Genomic DNA, 15,064 nt, shown 5'->3' with positions numbered 1-15,064 from the left:
TAATTAATTAATTTAAATAATTTAGACCTACTGGAAGAAAAAATCGTAGTGACAGTGGTCCAATAGAGAGCAGAGTGCGCGATCCTTGCCATAATGCGGTTTGCGCGTCAATTTTCGTACGTGCGTTAATCAATCCGAATAGTTTGGCCAAATATTTGGCCATTCAGCCACACTCCTGGCCGAATATTCGGTATTCGGCCAAGCTCCTAGCCGAATATTCGGTATTCGGCTGAGGCCAAATATACTATTCGTTACATCACTATTCATTATATTAGTTGATAGCAGAATAAAGTTTTGATTTCAAACAAATGTTTGATATAATGTGCGATAATTTCACAACAAATAAACGTACATGCGTAAGTGTTATATTGAATTGTACAGAACAGTTGTACATCATTCTGACTCAGTGCCAATAAGAATGAAGTAACCGGACAATGTTAATTGTGACAAAAAGTAACAAATTTTCAAGTTTGAATGTCAGTTATGATATATTATTTTTTTCTCTCATAACTTTCTCCAATAAAATTTATTGAAAAATATCATATTTAAAACTAAAGATATTAGTAAATGTACGTGATTTTTTTCATATGAATATAATGATAATTTGATTTTTGGTGAATTTTTAAATTAATATTGCCTGACTGACCTATATTGCCCTCGGTCAGTTTACAAAATAAACATAAACAAGGGGCAGGACAAACGGTGGCAAAAGGATTAAATAAAACTTCTTTATATTTTTCGTGGTAGAAGGTTTTAACAACAGATTTTTAAATTCCTTTAGCTGTTTTTTTTTTTTATTTTGATTATCGAAAATATATGAATACATTTTCGGTTTTAATTAACAAAATTCTATTATAGGTTTAAATGACATCTCATCTTTAAAATATCCTAGTTTATTTTTGTGTGTGTTTGGATAGTTGCTAAAATCAAAAATATCTGGAAATGATTTAAAGTCGTCATATAAATTATTTGTATAAATTTGAAGCGTTAGCGAGTCTGTATTGTGTATAATAAATTCACATTTTCACCGTATTTATTTTAAAATATTTTATAAAATGTTTGATACATATGTAATTTACTTAATTCTAATACACAAAACCCTATATAAATTGGTTTATCCAAACATAAGTTAATTTCACAACTTTTAAAATGAAAAAAATTATCATTAATAATTTGGAAATTTTCGAGAGATGCTTGAGATAAATATTTTCAGCATTGAATTTAAAAACAGCCATGATTGAAAATCAAACGTTTATGAACATTCTGACATGTTATATGAAAGAAGCTGTTATTCATAAATTTAAAAAAATATTTATCGAAATCATTCGTCGATTCCTGCCATTTTTTTATTATTAAAAACTACATATTTTTTAATAATATTTTCTATTATTAAAAATTATTAAAAACATTTAACCAAGAGACTTGGCTTAAACCAAGCCTCTTGGTTAAATGCGAGCACTTGATGAATTTTAATTAATATTAACCCCTCTTCTAAATAAAATTTTAAATTTCTATAATAAATTATGTAATTTTGTTTATCAAAGAAAGTCAGAATTAATTTCTTATGATTATTATCATTATATTTTAAGTTTAATTTAGTTAATACCAATTTTTGATAATTTGATAATAAATCATAGGGAATATTGATATGTTCAGGAGCTAATGATAAACCATTATGTCTGTCATGAACATTTGGGGGATATTTTAAATCAACCTCTAAAATATAGCCTATATTATTCCTATTGGGGGATATTATGAATGTCTAAAGCATTTATTTCATCCTCAGATAACCATCTGAAATTATTTACAGGTAAATAAGAACTCATCACAAATCCATAGAGATTATTAGCATCTATCGAAATTAAGTTATGTGGTTGATTTTTATCATAGGTTTTCAGAATTAGAGGGTTATTCGCTTTTGCAAATCTTTTCCCCATTAAACTTATCCCACCTCAAATCCCTCTTTCAATAAATAGATACATATTAATATCCTTAAATAATTCCAGCTGGATTTACTGTCATTTTTAATCCACAATTCGTCAAGTCAAGAACGGCCAGGGTACCGATTGATCGTTACCCTGTTAACAATCGATTTTTATAAAATTTATCGACAACAGATGTCAGCACTTGACGGCATTGTCTTGTTTATCGTTCATTCTACATATTTTTGTCCAGGTGGTGTTTTGTCGACTTAAAAAATTTTAATTATCAATTATTTTTTCTTAATTTTTCATTTTCTGATAATTTTTTATTTTATTTTTAGCATATTCATGCAATAATATTGCTATAATAAGTTGATTTATGCTATAATAAGTTTATTCAGCTATAATATGTTAATATATCGTAAATATTTAAGTTATGACCTTCAGTTCTGATATTTTATATATTTTTTTTAATTTTTAATTTTTAATTTTTTTTTAAATCTAAAATATTAGCAAATGTTACATCTATTGCTATTGGTAATCGTATGTTTATTACAAAAATATATAGTCTTGTTTGATATGAAATGAATAAAGTATATTAGTTAATTATGTTAGATGAAAGCAGAATAAAGTTCAGATTTCAAACAAATGTTTGATATAATGTGCGATAATTTCACAACGAATAAACGTACGTGCATAAATGTAATATCAAACTGTACAGAACAATATTCTACGTCATTCTGGCTCAGTGACAATAAGAATAAAGTAACCAGACAATGTTAATTTTGACAAAAAGTAACAAATTTTCAAGTTTGAATGTCAATTATCATATATTATTTTTTTTTTCTCATAAATTTTTCAAACAAACTTTATTGAAAAATGTCGTATTTAAAACTAACTATATTGATAAATATATGTGATTTTTTTCATATGAATCAAATAATAATTTAATTTTTGGTGAATTTTTAAAATAATATTGCCTGATTTACCTATTTTGACCTTGGCCGTTTTACAAAATAAGGGGGCGTGGCAGACGGCAGGGTAAGGGTTAAATAATTCCAGCTGGATTTATGTCATTTTTAATCCACAATTCCAAGTCAAGTCTGGAGCTGTTATGAAATATACTGGAATCTAAATTATAATACTTTAAACTTAATTTTCTAAAATTTTGGAATATATCAGCCAATAATAAAGTGTCAACATATTAACATAATTTTAAATAATCTTTAAAATTTTTACAATGAAATTTTTCCCAAACTAATTTTGCATGCTGGTAATCATCATTGCTAATATTTTCTCCAGATAATTGATTATAAAAGTATTTTTTGGTGGTAAACATCTCTCACATACAATAGCTTTGTTTTTAAAATAAGAAAAAGGAAAAATTCCTTTTCTTCTTAATAAATCTTTATTTTCGTTATTATAGAAAAATTGATTATAAATGGGAAAATTATAATTCACATTTTTCAAATTTTCTGTTAAAGTAGATAGGGAAAAATTTAAAAATTGATAACTATCTATAAATTTAAAATGATCTAAAGTAAATGTAAATTTTTCTGAATTTACAGGAATAATCTGAATTCTTGAAAATAGTTTAGAAGGAATATTTTTAAAAATTAGATTAGAGTCATTACCTGTAAAATTATATAGTATAATAGGAATAAATTTTTTGAATCTATAATTTAAATTACAATGATTGTGGGCAATCCCACAATAGTCACCTGTTAAGTGATCTCTTACTCTGATATCATCATTATTAAAACCCTCCTTACATATATGACGTTGATGTTCATAATTATCAAGAATAGTATCTATATTCATTTCTACATAATTATTTATTTTATCTAATAAAATATTTAATTAATTCTGGATATCAAATAAAAAATGCTTAACAGCATCTTTACCACAATAAAAATTAGAATATAATAAAGCATCATCATTTTCAGTAATAACAATAGAATAACATATAGGTTTATGAATCTGAATAGTTTTAGTGAAACTAGAATTTTGATCTACTGTGTTTACAGGAACTTCTTCTAGAATTGATTCAAAATCAGAATAAATTACTACAGGGTGATATAATTGCTTCTTGTAATTACTAGCAATTGTCTTTTCTCCAGACAGGGTAGAAACTTTTTGATATTTATAATTAGAATATAATTTTACGTGCTTGTTTAACGTATGGCTTCTTTGAAAGCCTGTAAGACATCATTTACAAAATTTTCATATTCCTGATTTTTCTGACAATAGTCTGTTAAAGTTTCTAATTAGAAAATAATGGAATTTATATAACAAATTAATTTCTTTTTCAAATTGATATTTACTTATATAAATAGGATAAATTTTTTTTCATATCCAAATACCTGAATTTTTAAACCATTATTTTTTTGAATGATGAGATATTTTTAATATATACCAGAAATTTTAGAGTATGTGTATTTAAATATTTCAAAAATTTCTTATATGAATAAATTGAATTTTTGTTGTTAGTATTTGGTATTTGGATACAAAAATTAGCAATTATACGGTATAAAAAACAGTAATTATCACTACATTTAATATTCAACAAACAATGTTTATTAATTAAATGCTTTGAAAGGATGATATTACTGCATCCCCCATTCTCAGCCTTATAAATTCCTAAATGAATATACAAAAATATAATTTCCTTAATAATCCACCCTGATCCATTTTTTATAAACTGATCGATGAAGTTTAAAATTGTATCAAAAACATTTGTTAACCTTTCATCAATCATATACAGTCATCCCTCGGTTATCGCGGTTAATAGGGACCAGAACTGGCCGCAATAAGTAAAAAACCGCAATATAGTGTCGCCCTCTCATTTTTAATGTGATCGTCGCGGGCAGCTTCGGATAGAGCTGGATCGTCACGGGCAGCTTCAGATAGAGCTGGGGTAGCTGCAGGAGGCAGCGTAGAGGTAGCAGGAGTTTCTGCAGAATGTTTTCGGCGCACAAGGAACATCGTGATGGGGAGTTGTGACTGTTGTTTTTTCTTCTGAGCAAAGATGCCCTTGTACAATGCCATTACACCATCAATATGGTTACTGAATTCTACAGCTCTGACCATGTTGTCGTTGATTTCTTGGGCCCTTTGTTGCAGAGCTCTTGCAGGTTTTCCAAGGTAAGGCCACGTTCTTCAGCTTCGTTGTCATCAGCATCGTCAGATACCTCTTCTTCTTCCTCACTCACCGATCTTGTCATTTTGACGAGTTCCTCATCGGTTAAGAGGTTTGAGTGGCACTCCATCAGTGTGTTCACTTCTTCCGTCATCATGTCGGAGAACCCTTCATTGGCTACTAACCGAGCCAGCCTCACAGCCTTATCTACAGCGAAGTGGTGAACTTCGTCAGGCGTAAATCCCTTGTAGTCATGGGTGACGTTTTTTGGTCGCAATTTCCTCCAACTTGCAATCAGTGTCTGCTCTTTCATCTCATTAAGAGCATTCTGAATGTTGACCAAGCACTTTGCAATGTTGTATCCCCGCCAATAGTTCTTCAGGCTGAAGACCACGTTGTCTTCGTTGATGGAGGAGATGAGGCCCTCCATCGTGGACCTCATGTAGAGGGCCTTGAAGGCCCAAATGACCCTCTGATCCATGGGTTGTATAAGGAAAGTGGTGTTGGGGGGCAGGAACTCCACTTGGACCCCATCATAATGGAGACTGGTTGCATGTCCTCCTGCACAGTCCATGAAGAGGACGACCTTAAAGGGAAGCCCCTTTTCAGTGAGGTACAGCTTCACCTGCGGAATAAAGCATTTTATGAACCAGTCGAGTGTGAGGGCTTTTGTTATCCATGTCTTTTTGTTGTGCATCCAGTAGACAGGCAACAAGACTTTGTTTTTGTTTTTCAAAGCCCGAGGATTCAAGGACTTGTAAATTAAGCCGGGCATGAGCATGAAGCCCACAGCATTCCCACACATGAGGAGAGTCACTCAATCTTTGTGGGCGTTGAACCTTGGCTTCTACAATTCGTCCTTGTAAAGGAACGTCCGGGACGACATCCTCTTCCAGAAGAGGCCAGTCTCATCCATGTTAAAGACCTGCTCCGGGAGATAACCACCCTCATCAATTATCTTCGGAAACTCTTCCTCGACGTAACGAAGAGCTGCCTCTTGGTCTGCCGAGGAGGCCTCCCCATACAAAGGAATGCTGCAAAGGCCAAATCTCCTCTTGAATTTCTCGAACCAACCCTTGCTGGCAACAAAATCAGGTTTTTCTCGTGCAGTAGGATCACTCGAGGCACTGGTACTAGGCTGAGGTTCATTTTCGTCATCGTTGTCATCACCTTCATCGTCTTCGTTCAACTCTCCTTCAGGAACGAGTCTATCATACAGGGCTTTGGCTTTAGTCCGAATCATATTGGTATCGAGACTAACCTTCTTTTCCTGACAGTCCGATATCCACACTGATAAGGCATTCTCCATTTTCACAATTCGCTTATTATGAGAAGTCAAAACTCACTTAGTGTCCTTGGAGAACGATATCGAGGCAGTTTTACGGATATTCACTTCATCCTTTTTTATGTAGCAAACCGTCAATTCGTTCAATCCGTAATGGCATGCAACAGACGCATAGCTATGGCCTGCCTTAAGCATGTCCAATAAATTAACTTTCTTGTTCAATGTCATCATTTTTCTCTTCTTCTTGGGTTCACTAGAAGATTTAGAGGGTGGAGGATGTTTAGGAGCCATTTTCAAGGGCGTCACAAGCTGCAAAAACCGCAATAGTGTCGCCCTCTCATTTTTAATGTGATCGTCGCGGGCAGTTTCGGATAGAGCTATTTTGAACAAAAAAACACAAGAGAAGAACAAAAATTAGCACACCTTGAGACTAAGCATCATTCAAACATTGATTTCAATGAGCGCGATCCATCAAATTCGGGCAATTAGTGTATTAATCTCAGCAAACATGATGGAAGATTTGTCTTCCTTTGCAGAGTACATGTATAAAAACAAAATAATACAAAATTACTTTCAAATTTCACAATGATTAATTTTAGCTCTATGTTCTTTTCAAAAATGCATTCAAGTTTTGTGACACTCTAGTGCATATTTATCAACAATTTTAAAATTACTGCAATGATTATTATTATTGTGTGTTTCACTTGTTGTTGGATCATCAGAAAATTCTGATGGATTCACAAGACATAAATCCTGTATGAGTATCTGAAAGTGTGTGATATACAAATGAACATTTTTGCAATATGGTCATTTTTTTAAAAGTTCAGTTAAAAAGTAATATAGCTCTAAAAATAAATTTCTGTTTGGCTAATTAGTTTTTAGTATCGAAGCATTATTATGATTAAAATATCTTGTTTACATAATTTATATCAAATTGTAATTGTTGATACAAGTTTCATTACTTTTACTCTAATTTTACAGTATATCTATATACAAAGAATCCCTAAAATATAATCCTACAAATAAAAGGAAATATGTATTAACGCCTTAAGCCCTTAGCCCGAGATATCTCGGGCTGTGCGTACAACTGTGCGGAACTAAACCCGAGATATCTCGGGCAAGTATTAAATAATTCTTTAGAGCGGTCGTATGCATGATATATGTGGGAAAAAGCTTATTTCGTATTCTATTGGATGTCTTCTATGACCTCAGCAAATTTTGAAATGATATTGGGTTGTTCGGAAAGTTCGTAGCGATTTTTAAGAGAAATAAAAGAAATTGTTTTAATACTAAAAATATACTTTTATTCCATTATGTATGCGCCATTGTTTTTAAACCCCTTAACGACCATTGACGTGCATAGACGTCCAAATCCGAGATAACTCGGACAAAATTTTATAGCGTTACAAAAAAACGGTACTTTGGGACCCGAAAAAAAATTTTTTGATCTTTGGAATGTTTTCTAAGTCTCCAAATTTTTTGAAAAATTTTTACCCGCGCGAAAAAATTTTATTGCGATTTTAATTAACCTTTAATGACCGTAATTAACGCTTAATTGTTTTTTTATGGGATTTTTTTATGGAACTTCATTCATCCTTCTAAACTTCTAGTGCGTCGATTTTACTTCGGTAAAGTTATTTAAAGCTATTTTCTGATGTCAAAAACAACATCCAATAGTTTTTTAATTTTTTTAATTAATAGATTTTTTTATAATTACGTTTAATTAAGTCGGGGGGGTCGGAAATATCAATTAAAATCGTAATTAAAAAAAAATATTTAGAAATATACCACCATCTAGTATTCACCCTACTTTTTACCCTTCTCCTCCCGAGAGTTTCATGAGAATGTCCCGCGAAAGACGACACCAGCTGTTCTCAAGGTCATCCAGCTGTGTAAACAATGACTCATCAGTGTCAGATTTCGCGGATAGGCGAGAAAAAGGAAATTGTACTTTGAAGCTTTTTCTTCAAAATTAACACATTTCTTTCGTTTTTTTTTCGTTTTTATTATTTTTTAATTATTTTTAATTATTCTTAATCATTAATTTCAATTTTAACGGGGAAAATAGGGGAATTAAGGAGTTAATGACGTGTTTGCCATCTATGGGGCAGCTTCATGATACCCTCTTCGTAGAACTTTCCAGTTTTTTCCGCGAAAAACTGATCCACGTGGTTTTTGCAAGCTTCCAAAGTATCAAAGTTTTTATCATGAAGGGAATTTTGTAGAGAACAGAACAAATGGTAGTCCGACGGGGCAAGGTCGGGTGAGTAAGGGGGGTGGGGTAAAACATCCCAGCCTAGTTCCAATAATTTTTGGCGTGTTCGTAAAGACGTGTGAGGTCTGGCATTATCTTGGTGAAACACAATGCCTTTTCTATTGGCCAGTTCCGGACATTTTTCTTTAATTGCCACGTTCAGCTTATCCAATTGGGTACAATACTTATCAGAATCAATTGTTTGATTCTGTGGAAGCAGCTCATAGTACAGGATTCCTTTCCAATCCCACCAGACAGTGAGCATGACCTTCTTTGGATGAAGACCGGCCTTTGGAGTTTTTAATGGTGATTCATTTTTCTTACCCCACGATCGTTTTCGGCTGATGATGTTATAAATGATCCACTTTTCATCACCTGTCACTAAACGCTTCAGAAAAGGGTCATTTTCATTTCGTCTTTCAAGAGAATCACAAATGGAGATGCGATCCAGTAAGTTTTTTTCTGTTAAGTCGTGAGGTATCCAAATGTCATAACGATTCACGTATCCGAGCTTCTTTAGATGTTGAAATACAGTACTGTTTGATGACTTCACTATGTCTGCAATCTCTCGAGTTGTGTAATGAGGGTTTTCATCCAATAATGCTTTGATTTGGTCCTCTTCAATAACAGGAGGTCTTCCTGAGCGAGGAGCATCTTCAAGGCTGAAATTACCCGTTTTAAATTTTGCAAACCACTTTCGAACAGTTGATTCTGATACAGCACTCCCACCATAAACATCACATATCTTTTTTGCTGTTTGTACAGCATTTTTGCGTTTACGAAAAAAGAAAAGAAACAAGTGTCAATAATGCACGTTGTTCGCATCCATTTTTGCAATGAGCCAAATTAAACGCTATTTGAATAATCTTAACAGTTTTTTTGTAACGAACGCGTCTCAAGGTCATTTATCGTAATATTCATTGGTTTGTACAATTCTAATCATTTTTGCGTCAATCGGTGTCTCAACTGTCGGCTATCAAAAATCGCTACGAACTTTCCGAACAACCCAATACATCCAATAAAAGTTTTTATTTTTGACCATTTATTCGGTCCCCTCCTATTGAAACATTACAAATGACCAAAATTCTAGTGATATATTTGTGTGCTTACGGTAATTAATGAACATCTGTGTAGAAACCTATCTTCCCCTGAAACTTACTTGGGAAAATCCCGCTAGCTTTCACAAACAGCTGTTCTCAAGGACATTTAGCTATGTACACAAAATAGCGGCGCGCGTCACGTGATCCGTTTCAATTTTTTTTTCTGTGAAAGATAATTCGTCTCTGAATAATATGTAATAAAGGAAATAAAGTTTTTTGCTAAACTTTTTTAGAAATGTATTTCATAAATTGGTGTATTATTAATTTTTTTAATATTTTTGGGTGTTTTTCCTGTAAAACACAAAAAAACATAATGTGAGGTTATACTTAGCATATAATATAAGTAATAAGAAGAAACTAGTCTAAAAACTATTAAAAAATCACGAAATACATTCGAGTAGTTACAGTAACTCGTTCAGACTCGTGTAGAAAAACCTACTCCCCTTCAGGCAATCTTGGGAACATCCCGCGAAAGTTTACAATCAGCTGTTCTCAAGGTCATCCAGCTGTGTATCTATATGTGAAGCTAGCTAGAAGCCTGTGTCAAGTGTCTTCTTGCCAGTTTTGTTTTATAAGAAAAATAACAAGTTTCTAAATAATACATAATAAAATAAATAAAGTTTTAAACTAAAATTTTTTAGAAAATCATTTCGTAAAATGGTGTATTATAAATTATTCTGATTTTTTGTGAGATATTTTTGTAAAGCTTGTATGTCAGCATATAAAGCTAGAAACGAATAATTATAGAATAAATATTATTGTGATATAAGAAATTGTTTGTATTTGTGTAAAAATACACATAATAAAGCTTTTATAATAAAAGTTCTTTGGAACACCTGCCAGCAATTATGGAGGAAATCAAAATAACACGCTTGTCTAGCCTAATTTTTTCTTATCTTCCTATATCGATTGTTCTGTACAGATTGTTGAATATTTTCTTGCAGTTAGTATTTTTATACTTTATTTTCATCTAAACACATTTGATGTAATTTTATCCATATATACAAATTTACAATAATATTTACATGTTTCATTTTCGAAAAAATCATAAAATAAAAATAAATCAATAGATTTTATTTATTTATTTTATTATTTAGATATTACTTTACATTTATAATGTAAAGTAATATGTTCTCTTTTGTAATAAACGAACTGCGCCCTTGTATAGCCTCATGGTGTAAAATATCATTGTTTACAATATACTATTTCTCTCTTCATGACAAACTCCAGGGGGTAGTGCGGCTCAAGCAATGTAGGACAGAAAAAAACCTTTCTCTGGTAATAAGCTAATGAAAAATATTCATATACAGAGTTTTTATAAAAACTCTGTGTTCTTCTATCAAAAATACAATGTTTTGCAGGAAAAGCACTTTTACGGGTGCAAGTATTGTTTCAAATGTGCTATCTCGTTTCAAATTCGCGCTACATTCAGTCTCTTTTTCTTTTCTAGCAAAATCATATTACAGTTTACTGTAGTTTTGTATTTTGTTTATCACGAATTTAAAATTATAATAATAAAATTTTAAAGTTCCAAAAAAAAAAAAAATGTATTTATTTATAGAAAATCGCTATAATATCGTAAATTCATTACTCACGCACGTGTTCTTTGAAAACCACAGCTTTCTAGCTTCAGCAAGTGAGAAGTTATTGTCATTTTTCACACTACTTCTCTAATTACTCTCCTAGGAGGGGAGTGGATGAGTCATCGGAGGGTCGAAGTCAACACAAGTTTTCTTAGCGATAATGTATAAGAAGCATTATTTTTATAATATTTCGACGATTTTTAAATAATCGACTATACTATGCAAATTTGCATGCGATTGTTTACATATTTTCTCATATTATGTAATAGCAAGGAAAAATGTTCACTTTCCCAAATAATTTATAACTTCACAGTTCTAAAATAATGTTTACTCACCTAAATACTCTCTAAGAACAATAAATTAGCTAATTAGAGCTAAAAACGATAGAAACAAGCAATTTTATAGCGATTGTTTAGATATTTCAAAGACTGTAGCCTGAGAGGGATGGCACTTAGTGGAAATTTGAGCTCCACTGTTTTCACTGGTGGCTGATTCGTTGATCTAATTTCCACATAGACAGAAAGTAACCAACTACAGTGTAAAAGAAGTTGACTATCGATTTTATCAGCCAATAATCTGCCTCCTCATCTCTAATTGCTTTACAATGGGAGAGGACGGTATTTCGCGAAATATTTATGGTCCGGAGGTGGTGACAAAACATTTATTGGTTGAGACAGTCAAAAGACACATACAAGAAAGCAAATGAAAAACTTAGATTGCTACAGACTTGATTACAGTTTGTACAAAACTCCTCCTTCCTATGTTATATCTATAGAACAACCTTCTTTTGTTTATTGGATAAAACAAACCGTCGTTCACATGCTTGTTGAGCTGTATTTGGTAGATTATAGCTAATTGACTATCCTTCGACAAATAAGCTTCGATTCGGGTTTGTGGGGTGGGAATTTTCAAGCAAAAAGCCATGCCTTCTCAGAGAGACTTTGTCAGCTATAAACATATGCAAACAATCATAAATCATTACTCTCATTTATTTTTACCCGAGTTTATTAAATTTATATGTATATTCATACTATTTTACGTTTATAAACGTTTTTTCAGAATCATCCAGCCACAAGTTTTTCTAAAAAACAAAGTGATTCCGGTTTATTGTGGTACTTCCGTAATACATAAAAAAATAATACATGTATAGTCGTTCATATAATAAGGTAATAATCGCTTATTATAGTGCTCTGTTATTATAATAGTATAAATAACATAAACAAAATCATATATACACCATCCATGCACAAATGTGTGTTGACCTACTTTTACAACTTCAACCGCCCCCCCAAACTAGTTGCGTTGTAAACTATAAGCTATATTGTATCGCTACGTCAGTTTAGAAAGCTGCATGATTTTTTTGAGAAAATATACCTGTCTACGTAACATAACAGATTGATCGAATGTTTATACAAAAAAGTTTTTTGATTTTTTCAAGTCTTGAATTTTATAAATTTTTGTAAACATATATATATTGTAGTCAGCAATCATAAACGGTGATATGTTATTCGTATTTCTGTAAAATTATTTACGTATAAAAGCATTTAGAAAGAACTTCCAAACACCTGCAAGTAATTATCAATTCTCAGATGAGGAAGTTGTAATAAGCATTTGCTAAATGGAAATGTGTAATGTACTGTAAGTACAAAAGTTCCCGATAGCGGGTGTAGCGCTGCCTGTGGCGATATCTTTGGTCTTAGTTCTAAAGATGCAGTTAGTCCCCATCAGGGTTCTCAAATGAATTTATGACTGCAATAAATTGTCTCAGATATTTGTTCCTAGAAATTCTCTCTCTTTGTTCTCTTTTCGAATGCTTCGAAAAATTTTCACTCGTTGCCTTGCTTTCTAGAAGAAAGGTTCTCTTTTAGTTCTAGTGCGCTCGTAGAAATACCAACTAGATAAAATTTATCCAGTAATTATCAAGTAAGTTTATAAGAAACATAATATTTCCGGAGAATAATAATAATTGTTATAACGGGTTTTTAGAAAGATTTTTTTCCTTTTGCTAGACAGGTCGAAAAAGGCTAATATCTTGTCCGACCAAATATATTTTGCTATTTTATCAAGTAAGTCTATAAAAAATATATTATTTCTGGAGAATAATAATAATTGTTATAACAGGTTTTTAGAAATTTTTTTTATTGTCAGAATGTCAGATTCAGATTTTGAATATGAGGAACTGACTAACAGTGACTCAGACATCACTGTTAGAACCCAAGATGAGTCGTCAGACAATAGCGACTATGGAGACGTCCCCTCTGAAAAAAACTGGATGGAACTCAATGTAGACAATCCTCCTCCACCTCCTCCGAAATTTCCTTTTCGGGGAAGTCCGGGGTGTAAATTCACCCCTACAGATGCATTCGATCCTTCAGAATACTTTCTGCTATTTTTTGATTTACAACTTATAAACATTATTGTGAGTGAAACGAATAATTTCGCGATGCAACAGGCACGCTCATCTAGGGATCAGTGGGAGCCGGTAACGGACAAAGAAATGTACATTTTTTTAACAATTTGTATGTTACAAGGCCTGTTATACAAACCTGCTGAGAGAATGTACTGGTCCAGGAATGATCTTCTACATACCCCAATTTTTAGTAAATTAATGACCAAAAAAAGATGGATGGATATTAAACAAAATTTGCACTTTACAGATAACAACAGCTTCAATGCAGAAACACATGAAAATCCCAAACTGTGGAAAATTTGGCCTATAGCAAAAAATCTAAATTTAAAATTCTCCCGCTTATATACCCCCGAAAAAAACATAAGCATCGACGAGAGCCTGCTATTGTTCAAAGGCCGTCTTTCCTGGAGGCAGTACATTCCTCAGAAACGGGCTCGTTACGATGTCAAATTTTATATGTTCTGTGAATCCAGCTCTGGGTACCTATATAACTTTCTTATTTATACTGGAAAAGGCACTTGCCTAAACCAAAAATACGGAAATATGTTATACACAAGCCAAGTTGTGTTAACATTACTGGAACCGTTGTTAGACAAGGGATACTGTCTAACAACGGATAATTATTACACTTCCCCACAATTAGCAGATTATCTAATAACGGTGAAAACTGATTGTTGTGGAACACTACGAACAACACGGAAAGATGTTCCGAAAGTGTTACATCAAAAAAAATTTAAAAAAGGAGAGACAATGGCAACGCAGAGAGGTAAAGTGATGATTCAAAAATGGCAGGACAGGAGAACAGTCACTTTCCTCTCTACATTCCACAGTCCAGCAATGGTAAGGAAGGAAACGCGAACTGGTGAAATAATGAAGCCACAAGTTGCTGTAGACTACAACAACACTATGGGAGGTGTTGACTTATTAGATCAGCATCTCCATGATTATACTGTGGCAAGAAAAAGAGGGAAGAAATATTACAAAAAAATATTTTTTCAATTAGTTGATATTTCTTTATATAATGCGTACGTACTATATCAGAAAAATGGTGGAGAAAAAACTAATTTGTGTTTTCGAATGGCTTTGATAGAACGACTGATAACTATGTATCACAGCGAAACGATGACCGGCAAACATGGTCGGGCGAGAACTCCGAGTCCGCTTAGACTTACGGAAAAACATTTCCCGGACTTTATTCCGCCGACCGAGAAAAAAGTTGCTCCAACTAGATGCTGTGCTGTCTGTTGCCAAAAACGTGACGACAAGGGGAAAAAAGTTCGAAGAGAAACAAGGTACCAATGCAAACAGTGTAAGGTGGCCTTGTGTCCCGCTCCTTGTTTTAAATTATATCACTCAAAAGTAAACTTTTAA

General features: G+C 32.5%; 2 protein-coding genes across 2 annotated transcripts; one reads left to right on the top strand and one right to left on the bottom strand.

Annotated features, from left to right (window-relative positions):
• Positions 1-4,996: 4,996 nt before the first annotated feature.
• LOC136981812 (tigger transposable element-derived protein 1-like) lies at positions 4,997-6,637 on the bottom strand. The gene is made up of 3 exons (XM_067278184.1): positions 6,445-6,637; positions 5,987-6,351; positions 4,997-5,686 (listed from the first exon to the last, which is right to left on the bottom strand). The coding sequence occupies exons 1-3, from the start codon at positions 6,635-6,637 to the stop codon at positions 4,997-4,999; spliced, it is 1,248 nt and encodes a 415-aa protein (XP_067134285.1).
• A 6,795-nt stretch (positions 6,638-13,432) lies between these two features.
• On the top strand, positions 13,433-15,064 carry LOC136981811 (piggyBac transposable element-derived protein 4-like). The gene has a single exon (XM_067278182.1). It carries the CDS (start codon positions 13,433-13,435, stop codon positions 15,062-15,064), a length of 1,632 nt encoding a protein of 543 aa, XP_067134283.1.

The sequence above is a fragment of the Centruroides vittatus genome, unplaced genomic scaffold, assembly GCF_030686945.1.
Source record: "Centruroides vittatus isolate TY-2023 unplaced genomic scaffold, ASM3068694v2 contig_796, whole genome shotgun sequence".
In the NCBI taxonomy this organism is placed as follows: domain Eukaryota; kingdom Metazoa; phylum Arthropoda; class Arachnida; order Scorpiones; family Buthidae; genus Centruroides; species Centruroides vittatus.
This window is presented reverse-complemented; position numbering and strand designations above follow the sequence as displayed.